The sequence below is a fragment of the Alnus glutinosa genome, chromosome 9 (assembly GCF_958979055.1).
Source record: "Alnus glutinosa chromosome 9, dhAlnGlut1.1, whole genome shotgun sequence".
In the NCBI taxonomy this organism is placed as follows: Eukaryota; Viridiplantae; Streptophyta; class Magnoliopsida; order Fagales; family Betulaceae; genus Alnus; species Alnus glutinosa.
Genome location: NC_084894.1, coordinates 25,628,116 through 25,651,331, shown reverse-complemented (window position 1 = coordinate 25,651,331; position 23,216 = coordinate 25,628,116). Strand labels below are relative to the sequence as shown.

Genomic DNA, 23,216 nt, shown 5'->3' with positions numbered 1-23,216 from the left:
AAGCACTCAAGAGAGGTTCCAAAGGGGCAGAGTCTGCTACTCGTGTCGCCAACAGAAGCACTTGGCCGTGCTTCAGTTTTTCAACAATCTTTGAGGTTAGATCTGCACAATTCCGCCGTCCTCTAGTCGACACGCGCTCCCCAACCTTGTTCACCGCTGTCCTCTAGTCCAGCCGCTGCTTGTCGCTATGGACGGAATGCTTGTCGGTGATCGGCGCGTGGTCATCACGCGCCAGGGTGTTTTCACATCATGGGTCGCGTGTGATGGCCATGCCCCGTCTCTTTTGCCGTGTCTTGGTGGCGCCTAGGAGATTCTGGTGATTGGCTACTGCAGGGGATCATCTGGCGACGACACATGTGTTTCACGCGCCGTCTCCAATGGTCTTTTTCTTCCGATGGCAGTTTCTTTTTTTGGTGTTTTTTTGATTTTGACAGATTGCTTTGTGCTATATTAACTTGGTCATTGATTTTCGCCCAGAATGCGTGACCGACTCCTTGTTCAAACAAAGATTTATGTCAACATAGAGGCACCATTCTGTTTGGATGGGTTTCTTTTGTTAGCAATTGTTTGGTGGGCTTATGTTGGATGTACACCAATTTGATGATTTCTTATGTAACTTTGGGCCATTAATGGAAGTTTAAGTTCTCTCTTTTTTTTTTCTTTTTTTTTTTTTTAATTTTAATGAGAAATTTAATTATGCTTTCTCCAAAATGTATAAGTGTAGGAAAAATAGTATAAATACTGTTATATATCACATTTTTATTTGACACCTATCACATTTTTTTTCGATGACCAATCTAAAAATTGATTGTGACGGCCATATCAATATTGTGGAACAACTATAAAATAAAAATCTAGTTTTTAGTATTAGTGTCTGTTTTGTTTGGAAAACTTTTTGGTTGAGTTGTTCTTCATTTGACTTTATTAGGGATTTTTTTTCTCATTTGTGTGATTTACTCAAATTTTCAATCATTTTTTTTTAAGTGATTTTTCTGCTTCTGAAATCAAAAGAATGCCAAAATTGAATTGATTGTTAGGTCGAAAAAGAATTTGAGAGAATCTTTTGATTGAACTATATGTGAGATGATTTATTTGATTTTTTTGAACGAAAGATCTGAGTATTTCATTTATCAAAAATCACGAGCATAAAACTCTTACATCACAAAACATAAGGTTCTGCAAAATCATAGCCACGTAATATGAGGTTACATAGTCATAGATACAAACAAAATTCTTACAATAAAGTGTTATCTATGACTTTCATCTTCTGCTAACCCATGTACAAAAATAGTTAAAGAGTAGATTTGCTATGAGCAGACAAGATCTAAGACAATGGTAGTCAAATATCCTAGAAAAATTTATTTAAACCAGTCGTGGGAGATAACCCTCACATTGAACTATCCAGATCATGAGAAATAATCTCATACCTAACTAATCTTCATCCCATAGATTGCCCATGATGGCAGATCTAAAGAAAATAATAATTTTATTCAAAGAAAAACACAACCAGCAAACAATAGCAACGGCTAAGGAAAAGATGAACGACACAACACAGAGATAAATAGACGAATGCATAGTGGAGAGGCAAAAAATGCTGATCTGGTTGGAGACATACAAACAAAAGAAAAAACCAGAATGGGGGGAGAGGGTAAGAGTGGGAAGTAGAAATGGATCTGCTCCCTCCTCCTCTCAGATTTGTTTTCTGAATGGTGAAATCTAGGGCCTGCTATTCACAATATGAATTTGTATGGTATACATGGATTTATTTGATTGTTGTGTAGAAAAGGCATTTTTTTTTTTTTTATTTGAAAACACCAAATATTTGATAATTAAGCTTTAAACCTAATGTGAGAGACTTTATTTGATTGCATTAAATGTTGATCGAAAGATTTTGTATTAAAAAAAATAATATTTTGTTTCTTTTTCTTTGTATTTTTTTGGATGTTCGGAAATATATGTATTTTATTTGTATTGAAATATAATAAGTATCACACCAACAATATTAAAAATTCCTACTAATTTTCCATTAATGCTTTGATAATCAGAATCCAGGTTTTCTTTTTGCTATTTTTTTTTTCCTTATACTTTTTTTTTTTTTTTTTTTTTTTTTATTTTAAACTGCTCCTACGGGAACAAATTTTTTAACATGTTTTAGTGTATATAGATTAAACTAAAATCAATGGTCTTATGTTTTAGTTAATTTGATTTACTTTTTTCGTTTGTGTGATTTATTCGGATTTTGAGGCTATTTTTGAAAGTATTTTTTTTTTCGACTTTCGAAAGCGAAAGAAGCAAAAATTTATTTAATTATTGTGCATAAGAGGACAAAAACTCTTTCGAAACACCAAAGAGATAATTTAGCATCAAACTAAATGTGAGATGATTAATTTGATTGTATAAAATGTTGAGTGGAAGATTTTGAATTCATTAAAAAAAATGATTTTGTTGACTTTGCTTTGAATATTTTTTCTAATATTAAGAATAATATGCATTTTATTTGTATTGAAATATAATAAGTATCACACCAACAATATCAAATATTCTTGCTAATTTTTTATGTACGCTTTGATAATCAAAATCTAAGTTTTCCTCTTTCCATTTTTTTATTTTATTTTATTTTTTTTATGCTCTTTTCATTTTAAAATACTCCTACTTGAACAAAAAGATTTCAAAAATGTTTTAATTTATATTGTTCATTTTTTGAAGTATTTCTTGTGCTTTAAAAGAAGGCAACAAATTATTTGTATGTTGTACCAAAAAAAGAATAGAAATGCGAAAGAGAATAATTAAAGCATTGAACTTCATGTGAGATGATTTCTTTGGTTGCGATAAAATATTAAGTGAAATATTTTGTATTCATAAAAAATAAATAAATAAATATATATATATATATATATATATATATATATATATATATATATATATATATATTTATTCTTTTTTTTTTCTTCGAATGTTTAGAATTCTATGAGTTTTATTTGTATTCAAATATATATTATATCAAGCCAACAATATTATAGATTTCTGCTAATTTTCTATTAATACTTTAATAATCGAAATCCAAGTTTTTTTCTTGCTATTATTTTTTCTTTATACCTCTTTTCATTTTAAACTACATGTATGAGAACAAATTTTTAAACATGTTTTAATTTGATTTTAAATGTTCAGTAATGTACTAGTGTATAACCTTTAGTATGATAGATTATTTTATACTTTTTTTTTTAACCTACAATAAAAAGTACGATAGAAATGTATTTAAATTTTGAAATTAAATAATAATGAAGAATCTCGCGCATAGCGCAGGTTATGTGCTAATAATAATAATAAGCAATTCAAAAGACAAATACTCAAAATTATCTTCAATTTTATTTACCGTGAAAACACTTTTTGAAATAAAAAAAAAAAAAAAAAAAAAAGAAAAGAAAAGAAGAAGAAAGAAGAAAAGCACTCATACTTTTCCAATTATACTTTTCAAATGGACCACAAGTATTGACAAATCTTAAGCATAGATTTTTATTCTTTTTCTTTTTCTTTTTCTTTTTCTGTCAATTGAGTTTTGAAAAAACACAAACTTGATATCTTTGCTTATTTTTTCGTCCAATATTTAACGCTGCGTCATGTGTCAACTCTCGTAATCGTGACATAGTATTAAAAAAAAAAAAATCTTTAAAAATTAATAAAACTTCTGAAAAATGAAAATATTAAAAACTTTTAAAAAAATTAAAAAAAAAAAAAAAAAAAAAGTGGGCAAAATGGGGTATACAACCTCTGCGCGGACACCAAGATCCAGAGATCCGATGGCTTCACCTTCGGCATTAGCAAATCCAAAACCAAGTAAAGTTTTTGTATAGCAGTCGCAAATTAGCAAAAGGTTCACCCATTGCTCAGCCAAGTGTTAACCCAGTAAAGTCACTCATCTTAGAACCCATTAGCTGAATAACCAAAACCCAGCATATATATGACGGTGTAGAAGTGAATGGTACCGGGAAGAAGGAGGAGGTGTTGATGGAGAGGAGGGAGATCTTGTCAACTTTCGGCCTAAAGAGTGCGAGCTGCGAGTTGAGCGAGGCGAGGGAGAGGCAGCAGTCGCAGGGCGAGAGCTGAAGGGACTGGTTGTGGTAGAAGTTTTCTTTGGACGAGAATGTAATGCCGAAGGTGAAGCCATCGGATCTCTGGATCTTGGTGTCCGCGCAGGGATTGTATACGCCGTTAGTGTTGTCGGCGTCCGAACCCATTTTGCCTAAATGGTTTTTTTTTGGGAAAACTGCAATTTACCCCCCTAATGTTTACACCAATTTGCAATTCTGGTACCAATGTTTAGATTGCTTCAATTGCACCCAAGAAAGTTGCAAAAATTTGCAATCCACCCCCTTCCGTCTAATTGCTCCGTCTGATGAGACGGAAATGCACCCACGCGCGTGGCACGTGAGTTTTTTGGGCCAAACTTGACGAAAATGCCCTCATCAAAACGCTGCGTTTTGCTCATCTCCTTCAACGAATTTTCGCAAAAATTGGGGCTTCGATGGTCCTGGGTTTTTGAACCAGCCCATCGACCCAATCTGAGACTTTATTGGAGGAACCAGAGGGAAGAGGGTTTGGGGACTCGGTGATGGAAAGGCCGAGAGTGATAAGGGTTCTGAAGCCGTAGGATTGGGGCTCTTCTAGCTCCTGCGCGAGCGAACGGTGGAGATCGAAGCTGGCCCGGGCGAGGGCCGAGAGGGGCTGATCGTAGAGGACTCGAGTAGAACCAGGGGTCGCCGGCTGAACCCAGAGTGATTTCCGGCAAGACAAAGCTGGGTAGAACCAGGGGTCGCCGGCTGAACCCAGAGCGATTTCCGGTAAGACAAAGCTAGGTTTTCGTTTGTTCAACGGTGGACTGTCGAAGAGCACGGATTTCGGCCATTTCAGTAGGATTTTTCCGGTGAATTTTGGTAGAATTCCTTAATGTGATTAAACCTTGGGAATTGCTTGATTTTTGACCGATTATATGTTTGATTTTTGAAGATGGGTATTTCTGGGTTATCGTTTGTTTTTGGCCGTGTACCTCTGTTTTCTAGCCAGTGACATGTGTGTGTACTGATGGCCGAACGGTGGTGTGTGTGTGTTGATGGCCGAATGGTGGTGGTGTTTGATGGATTGATTATGAGTGTTTTGTGGGTTTGATCAGTAGAGAGTGTTTGGCTTGTGTAGCCGATCCTTTGATTTGGCCCAGTCGAGCTCGAGGAACCCACCGGCAACCAACACCTTCGAGAAAATTCGCTGAAGGAGATAAGCAAAACGCGGCGTTTTGATGAGGGCATTTTCGTCAAGTTTGGCCCAAAAAACTCACGTGCCGTGCGCGTGGGTGCATTTCCGTCTCATCAGACGGAGCAATTGGACAGAAGGGGGTGGATTGCAAATTTTTGCAACTTTCTTGGGTGCAATTGAAGCAATCTAAACATTGGTACTAAAATTGCAAATTGGTGTAAACATTAGGGGGGTAAATTGCAGTTTTCCCTTTTTTTTTTTTTTTTTTTTTTAATATATATATATATATATAACAGTAATGATGCAGTACAGTATAATAATGAAGATAATGAGTATTACGAAAGTAGAGAAAGAAGATGATGAAAGATGAAGATTTAAAATAATTTAACAAAATAATTCGAAAACATAATACAAAGGAGAATCATTAAGTGAAGACAAGGAAGAGTTAATAAACATACTTGATATTATTGATTCGAAGAGAAGATGATACAAAGCCTTGATGCGAGGCAAGGAAGGGGAAGGGAATAGTACTGATACAAAAGGTAGAAAGGCTAAAAGACTGATAGGCGATTACAGATTAGCTCTTAAGTGGCTTCTCTCTAAAAGCTTCTCTAAAAACTTCTGCCTTCTAACATATCATACAGACCTTATATAGGCAAAAAGAAAAGGAAAATTATAAATATGAACAGTACAAAATATTCTGAATATCTTTTTGAACAGTAAAAGTAGGTAATAATTCAATGCTCCGCATGACTTCTGAACAGTAATGCAGCAATAATTCTGAGTCTTTGGCAGCAATAATTCTGAGTCTTCTGAGCAGCATTTGTCTTTTACGTCGGCTGGTAGCTGATAATTCATAAAGTCTGATTCAAAAGTCTTAATTCCATTAATGCGTCTTCAAAAGTCTTCATATCATAATAAAGTTGTCATAATGCATCTTCATAAAGTCTTCATATAATCAATTCTTCCTGTTTAATCGTTACTATAATAATCATCATATAAATCATATTCCTGATTAGAGAAAGTAGGTTGCCATTCATGTTCTGGATAATCACATATGAATGTATCATGCCCCCATTCATTACAATATGTGCAATATTCTAATCGTTCTGTACCATCTGAATCTAATGCAATGCTTTTATCTATAATATCCAACGGACTTATGTATGTCTGATTTCTCCATTTCTCATTCTGGTAATTATATTTGCTTTGACGAAGAAGTTTTTCCCAGATTCCTAAATCAGAAATATATTCTCCAAAAATAATAATTCTATCATTCTTTGCTAAGACTTTTCTAACTGGAGATAATTCTTAGACAGCATTTATCATAGCCTTTTTTCTTAAAAATTCTCCATAAGTTCATAATTCCTAATGGATCATGCAATTTAAGAGGAATCCTTCCCATTCTTAATTCAGCTACTTGATCACTGCTAGAAGGATTGATTAGGATGCAATGCTGAGCTGGTTTGACTTCCATATAATTCTCTGGATCAAATTCTAGGACTGTACTCCAAATTCTTAGAACAGTAGTCTGATTAAAACTCATACCCTTATGCCTTTTTCTTAAATCATTCTGTATAGTTTTCACAGTATTACGGACTATGAGGGGAAAGTCACATAATTCTTCATTATACCTGACAGGATAATATGATAAAAATCCTTCTTCAAAAAACTGAGCTCCTCATTCAGGATTTCCTATTTCATAATACTCTCAATCTCCATTCATTCTTTGCCTGGATATACCATAATCTTTTTCAGGAATATAAATTAATCCCGGAAAACTACAATGAGGTTCAAAGACCCTAAGAGACTTTTCACCAAAGACCTTTTTATATTATATATCCTCTTCATTGGCAATTATCATCATTCTCTGAATCCATCTATCAAAATATTCAGTATATGAAGGATCATGGAAAATAAGATTTTGAATCTCGCCAGGAAGGTCAAGAACCATTTGTCGAGCTATTCCCATTTCCTTAGGACTAATTCTTTGGATTAGGTAGATCTCTGTGGGAGATCTGGCCTGATTAATAATTTTCGCCGCTGGCGGATTATTATAAGAAGCAATGGATTGTAGCAAAATCTCATTGCAGATTAAATGATACTCGAGGGCTTTCATGGATTTTTCATGAAGATTTCTGTGTTTTTTAATGAAAGCTCGAGTTAGATTATCCAATAGTATCTGAATATGAATAGGATAATTAGTGGTATTGTCCCTTAAAAATTTGGCAGAAGTTTGAAGAACTTCTTCCAGGATGATATTATTAGTGTGATCCGGATTAAGAAACTCAATCCGTTGAGGAATTTTCTGTAGAATTTCCGCTGAAAATTCTTCATACTCATTCACCTTAGCCTTTCCTTTCCCAACTGGAGTTAGGCGCTTAGGATTTTGAATTCTTCTAGGTGTCATTATTCCTGATATAAAGAACATATCAATTATCTGCAAAACTAAGTACTTGCCATTTAAAGTGTTAGTCATAAAATTCAGATAGAATAAAATAATTCTAATAAATGAAACTAATATTTGAAATGATTTTGAGAAGATTAAAGCATCATTTGAAAAGAAACTGGTAAAATGAATAAAATTAAAATAATTTGATTCATGATTTTCTCTATCTTTGATTTGTTTGGAAATAATATTAATTTCTTTGAACATGGAAATATTTTTTAGCATACTAATATCTTTAGCTATAGGAGGTAGAATAAATTTGAATAAAATTTTCTTTCCTATAATTTCAGTGCTAATTCCTTCTTCTGTTTTTGTAAAAGGGTCAAGTAATGTTAAAAATGGAGTTCCTAATATTATCTTTGAGGTAATATTTTTATTAAAATAAATGTAGTTTTAAAACATATTCCATTATTACAAACATGAATATTAGATAATTTATATTCTACATACAATCTTGTTCCTAGGGGTGGGCAGAACCCACCCGCACCCGCAGATCCGCCCTGTCCTGACCCGCCCTGCCCCGATTTTCACGGATATTGCGTGAATTAAAGCTTATGCGGATTGAAGGATTGCTGATCCGTGCCTTACGGGGCGGATTGCGGAAATGGATTTTTTCCAATCCGCAAATCCGCTCTGTCCCGAAGTCAGTTTTAAACCAAGTGAAATTTTCAATAAAACTGAAACTGTATGAGCATAGCATCAGATTTTCCCCCAGAGCCAAAGGCCAAAACCGTGAACCCCTAACCTAACACGACTCCTCTTTCTCTTCTTTCAGTCTCAAATACCAGATGCCACATCTCCTCCTCTCCTCTTTATCTTCTTTCACTCGTCGTTGTCCAGGTCCTCTATTGTCATCAAATCTTCACTCGTCGTTGCGGATGCATACTCAGCTTATAGATTTTATCTGCTAGCGTTCATGGACTTCCGTGGTAGAATCTACCGCGTAGGTGTATTGTGTCACGGGCATTCTACTGAAGCTTGGCTGAGAAGAGATTTGGGAAAAATAGGAATATGTGGAAGCTTGGAGAAGGTCCAGGGATAAGGGGTTGTCTTGCGAAAGGAAGCTACGTGTCAGAAAGTGGTGGGAGCTCTGGTGTGTGCAACTGTGCAAGACAGTTGGGTCTCACTCATGCGGATTGAAACGGCAGTGCTTTGGAGCTTAGTGGCTTCAGTGCGTTTTATATAGATAAGCTAGTTGTTTTGTCTAAATAAGCAGCCTAGTCATTTTGGGGCTATCTCATGCGTTTTGTAATAAAGCTAGGAAAGGCAGTATATAAGCCTAACCAGTAGAAATCTAACCTAACTTTGGAATTGTATTGAACAGTCTTTTGGAGGAATTGGCATCCTCGAACTTGCCTGATTTCTGTATTTCCATTTAAGAATCAATATATTTCAATTTCCTTCTTCCATTTTCATCTAGATCTTCTCTAAAAAACCTAATAAAAAAGAAACTCGTTACAAATTGCATTTTCACGAGCGTGATTTGGCTAAAAGTTTGCTTTTTCTTTTCCCCTAGTGCCAACAGCCAAATCAAACTTTTAGGTGTTTAGATGTATTGTATTCATGTGCTTTAGCAGCAGAACCAAATAAGCGTGAGGAGTATAAGCTGATTGTCAGTACAGGTATTTCAGACTGTCTTCATCTCTATCGCAAATGGCTTTTGGTATTTCAAACTTTCAGTATTTATTTTTCTGGTTTTGGGCGCCCCCCCCCCCCCCCCCCCCCCCCAAAAAAAAAAAGAAAAAGAAAAAAAAAAGAAAAAGAGAAGGAATACCCGAACCCGCATAAACCCGCCCCTATCCGTACTACCCGAGGCTCAGCGGGTTGACCATTCATTATGCGGGTTGCGGGTCTCAATTTTGAAACCCGTTCACTGCGGGGCGGGTTGTGGAAAAAATGCAAATCCGGCCCAATCCGGCTCGCGCCCACCCCTACTTGTTCCACTGGCTTGATGCAATTTTTCAGTTGTCTTTTCATAATATTTTGTGGGTATAATTCCTTCTTGGATACAATTCATATCTGCGCCTGAATCTATCAAAGCTACAATTGTAATTTGGAATTCATTATTAATTATTAATATTATTTCAACATTCCATTTTTGAAAGATTATTCTATCTATAAGATTTATGAATAAATTATTATCTTCAGAATTTTGTTTAACTTTATTATTATCTTGAATTTCTTCAATTTTAATTTCACTATCATTCTGCAAAACTTTATCTGGTTGTTGTGTTTCTGATTTTAGTGATATAATTTCTTGTACTAATTGATCATTCGAAATATTAAAATTAAGTTTTAATTCTTTTATTTCCTGTTTTATACTTTTTATTTCTGATTGTAAATCTTGAATTGTAATAGGACGTTTTTCCTTTTTAAATCTATTAGAAACATCAGTAAAATTATAATTTATGCCATTAGTAATAATTTTCTCCTTTTGACTAATTTGTGACAAATATTTTATTTTTATTTCTAGATCTTCAATTTGATCTATTAGTTCTAAAATTATTCTTTCTTCTCTTGTTAAAGTATTTATTTCTTTTCTACAGGTACACATATTCTTATCTTTGCAGAAACATAATTCTATTCCATTTTCTTCACTTGAATTAGAATATTCATCTTGGGAAGTAGAATTGTTATCATCAATTTGTAATAATTCTTCAGATTCTGTATCAGATTTAGATAATATATTTAAGAGTCGAGATTTTAATTTATCATCAATATTTAATTCTTTAATTTTATCTTTTACTTTACAATTATTTTTATAATGACCAGTTTGTCCACATTTATAGCAAACAGGTTGTTTTTTATTATGCTTGAATTTATTTGGCCTAAAATTATTAGAGTTTTTTGATTCATAATATTTCTTATGAGGTTTATATGATTTCATTTTCTTATGATTATATTTTTTATGCTTATGTTTAGTAGATGGTGCTATCAAAGGGGGAAAACCATATTGTTCACAAAAAGATCCTAATTCTTGTTTGGCATATTTCATATCCTTTTTTAACTGATTTGTTAGTCTTAAATCATTATACAAATTCAATCCTATATGTTTGATTGCATTAATAATTTCTCCATATGTAAGACTCGTATAATCATTGTGACCATCATTATTCAATTTTTCTCTAACCTTATGAGCAAAATATTTGGGTAATCCTCCTATGAATTTTTCTTTCTAATATGTGGCTCTATTTTCTGTTCTAATTAATACTCTTGAAAGGAAGACATCTTTATAATCATAAGAAAATGAAATCATATAAACCTCATAAGAAATATTATGAATCAAAAAACTCTAATAATTTTAGGCCAAATAAATTCAAGCATAATAAAAAACAACCTGTTTGCTATAAATGTGGACAAACTGGTCATTATAAAAATAATTGTAAAGTAAAAGATAAAATTAAAGAATTAAATATTGATGATAAATTAAAATCTCAACTCTTAAATATATTATCTGAATCTGATACAGAATCTGAAGAATTATTACAAATTGATGATAACAATTCTACTTCCCAAGATGAATATTCTGATTCAAGTGAAGAAAATGGAATAGAATTATGTTTCTGCAAAGATAAGAATATGTGTACCTGTAGAAAAAAAAAAATACTTTAACAAAAGAAGAAAGAATAATTTTAGAACTAATAGATCAAATTGAAGATCTAGAAATAAAAATAAAATATTTGTCACAAATAGTCAAAAGGAGAAAATTATTACTAATGGCATAAATTATAATTTTACTGATGTTTCTAATAGATTTAAAAAGGAAAAACGTACTATTACAATTCAAGATTTACAATCAGAAATAAAAAATATAAAACAGGAAATGAAAGAATTAAAACTTAATTTTAATATTTCGAATGATCAATTAATATAAGAAATTATATCACTAAAATCAGAAACACAACAAACAGATAAAGTTTTGCAGAATGATAGTGAAATTAAAATTGAAGAAATTCAAGATAATAATAAAGTTAAACAAAACTCTGAAGATAATAATTTATTCATAAATCTTATAGATAAAATAATTTTTCAAAAAATGGAATGTTGAAATAACATTAATAATTAATAATGAATTCCAAATTACAACTGTAGCTTTGATAGATTCAGGCGCAGATATGAATTGTATCCAAGAAGGAATTATACCCACAAAATATTATGAAAAGACAACTGAAAAATTGCATCAAGCTAGTGGAACAAGATTGAATATAGAATATAAATTATCTAATATTCATGTTTGTAATAATGGAATATGTTTTAAAACTACATTTATTTTAATAAAAAATATTACCTCAAAGATAATATTAGGAACTCCATTTTTAGCATTATTTGACCCTTTTACAAAAACAGAAGAAGGAATTAGCACTGAAATTATATGAAAGAAAATTTTATTCAAATTTATTCTACCTCCTATAGCTAAAGATATTAGTATGCTAAAAAATATTTCCATATTCAAAGAAATTAATATTATTTCCAAATAAATCAAAGATAGAGAAAATCATGAATCAAATTATTTTAATTTTATTCCTTTTACCAGTTTCTTTTCAAATGATGCTTTAATCTTCTCAAAATCATTTCAAATAAAAGTTTCATTTATTAGAATTATTTTATTCTATCTGAATTTTATGACTAACACTTTAAATGGCAAGTACTTAGTTTTGCAAATAATTGATATGTTCTTTATATCAGGAATAATGACACCTAGAAGAATTCAAAATCCTAAGCGTCTAACTCCAACGGGGAAAGGAAAGGCTAAGGTGAATGAGTATGAAGAATTTCCAGCGGAAATTCTACAGAAAATTCCTCAACGGATTGAGTTTCTTAATTCGGATCACACTAATAGTATCATCCTGGAAGAAGTTCTTCAAACTTCTGCCAAATTTTTAAGGGATAATACCACTAATTATCCTATTCATATTCAGATACTATTAGATAATCTAACTCGAGCTTTCATTAAAAAACACAGAAATCTTCATGAAAAATCCATAAAAGCCCTCGAGTATCATTTAATCTACAATGAGATTTTGCTACAATCCATTGCTTCTTATAATAATCCGCCAGCGGCGAAAATTATTAATCGGGCCAGATCTCCCACTGAGATTTATCTAATCCAAAGAATTAGGGTGCGTTTGGGATTGCGATTTCGTAGAAAATAAGTGCGATTTTAAACTAAATCGCAGAACATAGATCGTTTGGGAACTGCGTTTTTAAAAATTGCAATTTGAAAACGCAGAAAATCTGCTTTTTCAAATTGTAGATAAGATGGTGCTTTTTTGAAAACGCAGAATTTTAAAGGTAAATTCGCGATTTTAAAGGCTAAATTGCGATTTTGCCAAACGCTTAACTGCGTTTTTAAAAATCACTTTTTCAAATCGCACATTTTAAAATCGTTATTTTAAATCGCACTTTTTGAAATCGCAAACCCAAACGGACCCTTAGTCCTAAGGAAATGGGAATAGCTCGACAAATGGTTCTTGACCTTCCTGGCGAGATCCAAAATCTTATTTTCCATGATCCTTCATATACTGAATATTTTGATAGATGGATTCAGAGAATGATGATAATTGCCAATGGAGAGGATATAGAATATAAAAAGGTCTTTGGTGAAAAGTCTCTTAGGGTCTTTGAACCTCATTGTAGTTTTCAGGGATTAATTTATATTCCTGAAAAAGATTATGGTATATCCAAGCAAAGAATGAATGGAGATTGGGAGTATTATGAAATAGGAAATCCTGAATTAGGAGCTCAGCTTTTTGAAGAAGGATTTTTATCATATTATCCTGTCAGGTATAATGAAGAATTACGTGACTTTCCCCTCATAGTCCGTAATACTGTGAAAACTATACAGAATGATTTAAGAAAAAAGTATAAGGGTATGAGTTTTAATCAGACTACTGTTCTAAGAATTTGGAGTACAGTCCCAGAATTTGATCCAGAGAATTATATGGAAGTCAAACCAGCCCAGCATTGCATCCTAATCAATCCTTCTAGTAGTGATCAAGTAGCTGAATTAAGAATGGGAAGGATTCCTCTTAAATTGCATGATCCATTAGGAATTATGAACTTATGGAGAATTTTTAAGAAAAAGGCTATAATAAATGCTGTCCAAGAATCTCCAGTTAGAAAAGTCTTAGCAAAGAATGATAGAATTATTATTTTTGGAGAATATATTTTTGATTTAGGAATCTGGGAAAAACTTCTTCGTCAAAGCAAATATAATTACCAGAATGAGAAATGGGGAAATCAGACAGACATAAGTCCGTTGGATATTATAGATAAAAGCATTGCATTAGATTCAGATGGTACAGAACAATTAGAATATTGCACATATTGTAATGAATGGGGGCATGATACATTCATATGTGATTATCCAGAACATGAATGGCAACCTACTTTCTCTGATCAGGATTATGATATATATGATGATTATTATAGTGACGATTAAACAGGAAGAATTGATTATATAAAGACTTTATGAAGATGCATTATGACAACTTTATTATGATATGAAGACTTTTGAAGACGCATTAATGGAATGAAGACTTTTGAATTAGACTTTATGAATTATCAGCTACCACCCGACACAAAAGACAAGACTTATGAATCAGACTTTATGAATTATCAGCTACCAGCCGACGCAAAAGACAAATGCTGCTCAGAAGACTCAGAATTATTGCTGCCAAAGACTCAGAATTATTGAAGACTTAGAATTATTGCTGCATTACTGTTCAAAAGTCATGCGGAGCATTGAATTATTACCTACTTTTACTGTTCAAAAAGATATTCAGAATATTTTGTACTGTTCATATTTATAATTTTCCTTTTCTTTTTGCCTATATAAGGCCTGTATGATATGTTAGAAGGCAGAAGTTTTTAGAGAAGCTTTTAGAGAGAAGCCACTTAAGAGCCAATCTGTAATCGCCTATCAGCCTTTTAGCCTTTCTACCTTTTGTATCAGTACTATCAGTACTATTCCCTTCCCCTTCCTTGCCTCGCATCAAGGCTTTGTATCATCTTATCTTCGAATCAATAATATCAAGTATGTTTATTAACTCTTCCTTGTCTTCACTTAATGATTCTCCTTTGTATTATGTTTTCGAATTATTTTGTTAAATTATTTTAAATCTTCATCTTTCATCATCTTCTTTCTCTACTTTCATAATACTTATTATCTTCATTATTATACTGTACTACATCATTACTGTCACCTGGGTCAGTTTATGTATATATATATATATATATATATATATATATATATATATATATATATATATATATATATATATTGAGTTTTATTTTTTATTTTTTTTATATATTATGTCACGTGTCAACCCTCACGTGACAAATATATTATCTATGATGCGAACCAAAATTAAAATACTAAAAAATAAATTTTTAAACAACGGCTGTCAAATATATATTTTAAAAAATTAAACAAAAGTAACAAAAAAAATTGAAATGAGAAAACACAAGAACAGGGAGAAGCAAACAGCAACTTCCGAGCCAAAAGAACCTTAATTTATGATGACATCCCCTTTACTTATTTTCAAGTCAGAACAAAGATCCATCTTTAAATTTCGGGCTACTTCTGTTGTAACACTCCGGTCCCATATTAGGAAGATGAGTAGTCTATATAGAGTGGGTAGTTTATAAAGATAGTCATGAGTGCTAAGTCCTATATTGCCTAGTTATTAGGTGAAACTGGGCTTTATAAGAAATTCTAAGAAAACTTCAAATTTATTTTGGAGTGATAGTGCAGATGTGGCTAGCGCTTTTCTTTGGGTCGTTACAAATGGTATCAGAGCCACCTAGTAACGCTACGTCATGCGGTGCTCCAGTCATGTGGTGCTCCACATGTGGCACTGGAGCACCGCATGACGTGGCCCTAACGAAGACGTCAGGGAATTAAGGGGGGAGTTTGTAACACTCCGGTCCTATATTGGGAAGAGATGAATAGCTCACATAGAGTGAGTGGTTTGTAAAGATACTTATAGGTGCTAAGTCTCACATTGCCTAGTTACTAGGTGAAACTGAACTTTATAAGTGATTATAGGAAAAGCTCTAAATTGACTAGTATTTTTGGGATGATAGCGCAAATGTGGTTAACGTTTTTCTTTGGGTCGTTATATCTGCAGTAACGAGAGACTATTGGGTTTTGCTATCCCCCATTGTTGATTTTCATGAGTGACTGATGCGTGATGACTCACCAAACTCTCTCTGTGTGACGACCCATTTTTTTTTTGAAAGCATACAAACGGATCTTCATAGTGGCACGACTACATGTCGTTCAGCCAACATATGACACATCCCATAACATGCATCTGATAATCAGAGTTACATTTAACAGCGGAATATAGTAATCAATGTACAGCGGAACACATATCATAAGCGGAAATACATCTAATATATAACAGTTAATTACAACAAGAGCCATTTACAAGTCTAACTATTTAAGGCTTATATAACATATTACACTAATTACATTCTAAAATATAGGCTCAACAAATACATGTGCCATGTAGGACACGAGCCATGGATAAAATACCCAAAATGCGGACTACCCATGAGTCCGTGACTTATGACTGTCGCGATGTGCTCCAATCATAATATCCCATACGCTAGGTGGATGAGTCAGTATCTATATCCGCAGGACCTGCAACCAAAGCATCAATGTCTGCACGGTTGCGGGGGTTGCCGCATCCGTATAGGTGGAATTATGAGCCCACCGCCTTAGCATAAATAAATACACTAAGACCTCAGAGGTATACTATTCACTGAGTTTTCGCAAAGAACCAACTTTTCACTTTTTAGTCGTGAGTACACTATAACAGCTACCAATTTTATAAACTTTTGTTTGAAAACCCCCATAGCTGATATAGCAAACACCGGCTAATAGAAAACATTTAAAGCATACTAGGCAACTAAGATTATACGTAGAAGTTTTGTTATAGAAAACAATAGCATTTAAATCATGCAACCATCCGATAGAATTATACATAAGTTCCTTTCCATTGAGACTCTTATGCATACTAATACGTCTAGTAAAACTACCATATATATAAAACATACAGCCATCCGATAGAAACATACATAAGCTCTTTTCCATTGAGATTCTTATGCATATTAATACGTCTAGCATAAAATTACTAATATCAAAATATGAAAACAATTCAATTATCATGAAACAAATGCTGTACATGCGTGTCGTACGTTTGCCTAAGGGAATTGAACCCCGGTCTTATTCTTATCGTATGCCTAAGGGAATTGAACCCCGGTCTTGTTCGTATCGTATGCCTAAGGGAATTGAACCCCGGTCTTGTTCGTATCGTATGCCTAAGGGAATTGAACCTCGGTCTTGTTTGTGCCATGCTCAATGCTCGTGCTCAAATACTATACATTTAATTTCATAATCATGACTTTAACACATGCTTTCTTTACAAAACATAATCAATTCAACATGTCATTTCTTTAACAATTTGCATAACTTAAATCTTTATACTCACTCTAAACTCACCAATCATATTCATAGTTCAAAACATCATCAATATTTCAATATACTCCAAAGTACTCAAATCATCCAAAACAATTCATAATCAACATACAGTTGGTTCAGATTTGTAAAACAATATATATTTTGCAATTCATCATTTATGAAAATAATACTTCTCAGTGAGTAGAATACTCACCTTGGCTGCGCGGATATTAAGTACTAGGTCTCCTAGACACCACCATGCAATGCATTACTATAAAAACAATACATTGCACATTATTGACAACTTCTAATATTAGACTCACATATAGCTCTTAAATTGCTCAAGAGCTAACCCATGGAAAACCCATAATATTTTAAGGGTTCCAAACGCTTACCCATAAATCCTAGACACTAAAACTCAAACAATATTAACTCAAAGTATTTACTAAGAGTTAGATATTAAAATAACTATTTAATTATTTACCTATAATATCAATGTCTAACCCATAATTAATTCCACTAACTCATACATTATTTTCACAAACACTTTTATAATAATATTGGCCTTAAAATTATATTCATTAATTTCTAGATTAATTCTCACTAACATTTTATCGATATTATTAACTTTAATATTATGTTTATTAATCTTTTTACAACAATTATTAACTTATTAGCATAATTTATTCATCTATATTTTAATCACTTAAAAACCCCAAATTAGTTTAACCTATCAAATTAAGATTTCTAAACTTTAAATCATAATTTATAAAACACTACCCCAAACACAATATTATTAACCCAATGGCTTTTATTAAGGGTTAATAACATAAAAACTCAATTAAAATTAAATATCCAAAAATTAGAGTTTGAGGAAACTTACCAAAAATTGCACCAAACGTAAATCTAACACTTGGAGAGTGTTTAGTAAGCTCCACACAACAAATCCTAAGAACACATAAAATTCAACTCAAATATCTTTAGATTTAATCTAAAATCTCAAAGACCAAGAGTTTGCGAAAATACCTCAAACCGATCGGTAGAAACGTAGATCGGGTTTCGTAGATCACGTTACCGAAGTTGAATTTGAAATTGAACGGTTAGATCTTCATAGATCATGATTTTTGTACCAAAAATCAAAAGAGGAAAAATGAGAAGAAGAGGCCCTGCCTCCCTAGGAAGAAGAAAAGAAAACGCCGAATGGCCTTTTCTGTCAACAAGGCGCAGTGCGCCTTGTTTTAGTGAAGGGCCACTTGGCCCTTCATTTTTTTTTTTTGTTTTCTTTTTCAGCATGTGGGGCGCAGGTCGCCCCACATGTTGTATATATATATATATATTTTTAATTCATTCTTTCTTCCTTTGACTTTTTTTTTCTTTCTTTCTTTTTTTTTTTTTAATTTTTTTCTTTTACTTTTCTTCTTTCTTTTTGTGTTTGTTTTACCGATTCTTTTTTTTTTTTTCTATTTCTTTTATTTGCTTATTTCTATTTTAAATTCTTTTCTTTTGCATTTTATTTTTCATTTCTAATTTCTTTTTTTTTTAATTTTATTTATTTTATTTTATTTTATTTTATTTTATTTTATTTTTTAATGTCTTTTATTTAGACTTTAAAAATATTCAATTGCATTTTTAATAATACTAAAATAATTTTAATTAATCATTTACACAAATTTTATACTCTAATTATTAAATAATGTCTCGGATATTACACTCTGAGTCCTAGTTTGAAAGAATGGCAGCCACAAAAGAAGAGCACAAAAGATCAAACCATCGGAAGAGTAGATAATAATACTTTGTGCCCATGACTCTACGCCATGTGGCTTTGACTGTCATCCTGAATTGTAGTGTCTGTAGTGTGTATATGAGCAAATTCCTCTCTCTCTCTCTCTCTCTCTCTCTCCCTCTCTCTCTCTCTCGCTCTACTGCTCTTCTTCTGTTCTTGAGACGGCTACTGCTTGTCTGGATACATATAATGAAATGTGACTCACCAGGTTGGTGTTTTCCCCTCATCCTACTATGTTCTTTTTTGTGCCTGTAGTGTGTTTTTCACTGTTGAACTTCTGCTCCTATAAATTAGTTACAGTAGAAGTATAATTTCCATTATATAAAGAAAGAACATATGAATAATATCTCTCTATGTCATGAAATTTGGTCTCTAATTTTTAGTCCCATTAACTGTCAGAGTATAAATATGTGCGTATTTAGATTAGAAACAAATAAATAAATGCTATACACCATGCTTTTATCTCACTTTGTTACGTGGAATTGCAAATCAACCATTTTTATAAAATATATATATATATATAAAATCTAAGAGTCACTAGCTTGCCAATTAGCGTCAGCAAAGTGAAATAAAAATGCAGTGCTAGCATTACTCCAAAAAAAAAAAATGAGTATTTAATCTCAGACCGGACAGTATCACAAAAATAAATAAATATAACATAAGGAGATTCCCCTTTTCCCCTCTCCCATATTGAATATAAAAATATCAAAAAGAAGATCCAAACCTTACGCTTTAGGGTTTAAGTGGTGTTTCAACATGTTATATCAAGGCCTCACAAACTTTCCTGGGTGATTATCTCCCTAACACCATCAAGAGTTTCTTTCATTGCTTTTACATATATTCTTGACCTTTGTGATTATGTATCAGATTGTTGTGTAGCTTGTGATCAGTCCTAACAATTGAATGCCTGCAGCTAAATTGCTTCATGCAGTCTAGTCTAGAATAGGAGTTTTGTTGAAGAGAGCCTCATTTGCAATAATGGCTGTATAAATTATCATATTTATGGTTCTTGTTTAGTGCACTATTAGCTCAACCTCAACCAAGTTGTCGGGTTTTTAAGTTAACCCCCTACAAAGAGGAAGCAAACACAAGAAGTTTCTGAAGAACCATGGCTGAAGATGATATGTACACAAAAGATGGGACGGTAGATTACCGTGGGAATCATGCTGATAAAAGTAAAACTGGAACCTGGAAGGCCTGCCCTTATATTCTAGGTAATTGTGTAATTCATCTCCTAATACAATTTGGAAATGCTTGGGGGGTATTGAAGCACATATTTAATGGAAATGAGTGTCACGTAGAATGCTACGTGACTGTTCATATTTTAGTGGTTGACGTAATAAGTGTCACGTGGATTATTACATCAATTTGTAAATGTGGTAAGAGTTATGTAAACTGTAGATGATGTGGTGTATATCACGTAAATTGTCATATTAATTTGTAAGAAGTAATAAAAGTTATAATACACCTAATCGCACTCGTACAACTAAGTGGAATATGGTTATGGAAATAATACACTTTTATCACTTTCGGCTTTCATAAACAGGAAATGAATGTTGTGAAAGATTGGCATACTATGGGATGAGCTCCAACTTGGTGCTTTACTTTAAGAAGCGACTCCATCAGCAAAGTGCCACTGCGAGTAAAAATGTAGCAATTTGGAGTGGAACATGCTACATCACCCCATTGATTGGAGCAATTTTGGCTGATGCCTATCTTGGAAGATATTGGACTATTTTCTGTTTCTCCATCGTCTATGTTATTGTAAGTTTGATTAACCTGAAACTTCTTTAACTTGGTAGCTCGTGTACCTAAGAGTCAACTAACGAAGCACATTCTGAGTTCATTACTCCATTATGGGGTATCTGAAATTATGAATAATGAAGCCCATTCTGAGTTCAATACCCTCTCTTTCGTCAACATTATGCAGGCTAACAATCATGTATAATTCTGATTCTCCAAAAGTTGAAATCTTTTTTCTATTTTACCTAGGGGATGACACTTTTGACTCTGTCAGCAACAGTCTCTGGCCTAAAGCCAACATGTTATGGAGAAGATAATTGCCATGCAACAGATACACAAGCTGCAGTGTGCTTTCTAGCACTTTACCTGATTGCATTGGGAACTGGTGGGATTAAGCCTTGTGTCTCATCATATGGAGCAGATCAATTTGATGATACTGATGAGGTTGAGAAGAAACACAAAGCTTCTTTCTTCAATTGGTTCTATTTCTCGATCAATATCGGTGCTCTTATTGCTGGTTCTTTGCTGGTTTGGATACAAGACAATGTGGGTTGGGGATGGGGCTTTGGCATCCCTGCAGTGGCCATGGCAATTGCTGTATTGAGTTTCTTTTCAGGTACTCGGTTGTATCGGAACCAGAAACCTGGAGGCAGCCCTCTGACACGCATCTGTCAGGTGATCTTGGCATCCTTGAGAAAATGGCAGGCTGAAGTACTAGCTAACAAGTCCATTTTGTATGAGACTGCGGATGCAGAATCTGCAGATGCAGAATGTGCTATCAAAGGAAGCCGCAAGATTGATCATACAAAAGATTTCAGGTTAATTTCTAAACTCAAAAGCTTGGCATATTGATGATAGTTCTCCGCACCTTTGTGGCTGTATCCTAGGGTAGAAGGACCACCCATCCACCAGGATTTGCAAACCTTAGGAGTTTGGAGCAAAATCAAATTGACCCTTTATTTAACAGGATTTAATCCTAATTCATTAGCGACCAAAGTAACATTTCTTAATGAACAATTCTCAGTTTTTCATTCTATCTCCGAAACCAAACGGAAAGAAGAAGGAAAGATAAAAGCATAGGAATCCGAAATTCTGCATCTATAATGTAAAAATCATGGGGTAATTACCTTTTTCCCCCCATGAACTACCGGCCAATGTCATTTTGTCCCCACGAACTACCACTTCGACCAAAAGAGAGCATCAAACTACCATTTTTACACACTTTGCCCCCTTCTGTCAGTCTAATTCATGCAAAGACGTAAATACCCTAACTCAATTTTAAAAATGACTGAAATACTCTCATTTAAAAAAAAGAAAAAAAAAAAGAAAAAGAAAGACTGAATGAAAGGGGTGGCTGCCGCCACCCCTGAGGTGGCCGGGTGGCCTGCCAGCCACCCCGGAAGCTGGGTGGCCGCGCGGCCACCCTAGAAATGACCTAGGGTGGCCGCGCGGCCCCCCCAGGTTCTGGGGAGGCCGTGCGGCCACCCCTTAGGTCGGGGTGGGCCGCGAGCCACCCCAGAGGTGGCCGGAGCCACCTTTGGGGTGGCTCGCGGCCCACCCCGAAAGCTGGGTGGCCGCGCGGTCACCCTAGAAATGACCTAGGGTGGCTGCGCGGCCCCCCCAGGTTCTGGGGAGGCCGTGCGGCCACCCCTTAGGCCGGGGTGGGCCGCGAGCCACCCCAGAGGTGGCCGGAGCCACCTCTGGGGGTGGCTCGCAGGCCACCTGGCCACCTAAAGGGGTGGCTGCCGCCACCCCTTTTCTTTCAGGTTTTTGGGTTTTTTTTTTTTTTTAAATATATTAATTTTAATATTTTTTTATTAATTACTGTAGAGGGTATTTTGGTCTTTAAGTCAAAATTAACAGTAAAAAATAGCATATTCCATCCAAAATTAACGGAATTCCTGACGGAAGGGGGCAACGTGTATAAAAATGGTAGTTTGATGCTCTCTTTTGATCGAAGTGGTAGTTCGTGGGGGCAAAATGACATTAGCCGGTAGTTCATGGGGGGAAAATGTAATTACCCCAAAAATCATTTAGTGCTTTAAAATTACAATAACCATCCCATTGCTATGAGAAACAAAATGAAAGGATTTCATGTCCATGTGATACCCTAGAAAGTTGGTTGTGGATGGATTGTGAATGTGTTATATGAGTGTTAAGTCCCTCATTGGTTCCTTACTAGATGATATTGGGCTTTGCAAGTGATATCAGAGAACTTCAGTTGTAATTTAACTAGTCCTTTTAGAATAATAGCACAAATGTGAGTAGTATATTCCATGGTTCGTGAAAGTCTCGCAACAATCCGATTCTTCTGAATCAAACTAGAACAGTCCACAATGATTTTGTATAAATGTAAGAGAGAGTTTCTTTTCTTTTCTTTTTTTTAGACGAATGATTAATTCCATTGAAGAAACTCAACCTTACAAACACTCCAGCTAAAAAGCTAGAACAAAATTACAATCATAACACCCGACAAACACAGCTCGCAGAGGAGCAACCAACCATCAACATCCAAACTAGGAGAG

At 33.9% G+C, this 23,216-nt stretch overlaps 1 protein-coding gene and 1 long non-coding RNA gene across 3 annotated transcripts in view; one reads left to right on the top strand and one right to left on the bottom strand.

The window, feature by feature from the left end:
• LOC133877496 (protein NRT1/ PTR FAMILY 8.2-like) overlaps positions 1 to 23,216 on the top strand; it is a 31,576-nt gene that overhangs the window by 7,133 nt on the left and 1,227 nt on the right. Inside the window, exons 1-4 of one of the 2 annotated variants that reach the window (XM_062315823.1) lie at positions 19,022 to 19,156; positions 19,966 to 20,162; positions 20,495 to 20,712; positions 20,941 to 21,509. In XM_062315823.1, coding sequence (XP_062171807.1) covers positions 20,057 to 20,162; positions 20,495 to 20,712; positions 20,941 to 21,509 — 893 coding nt within the window. In that variant the 5' untranslated portion in view covers positions 19,022 to 19,156; positions 19,966 to 20,056. Of the gene's footprint in view, positions 1 to 19,021; positions 19,157 to 19,965; positions 20,163 to 20,494; positions 20,713 to 20,940; positions 21,510 to 23,216 lie in introns of those variants that run through there. The other variant, XM_062315825.1, reaches the window with a different exon arrangement.
• LOC133876671 (uncharacterized) lies at positions 16,016 to 18,429 on the bottom strand. The gene is made up of 4 exons (XR_009901611.1): positions 18,192 to 18,429; positions 18,049 to 18,113; positions 17,380 to 17,436; positions 16,016 to 16,367 (listed from the first exon to the last, which is right to left on the bottom strand). It is a non-coding gene; the product is annotated as an uncharacterized LOC133876671 (long non-coding RNA).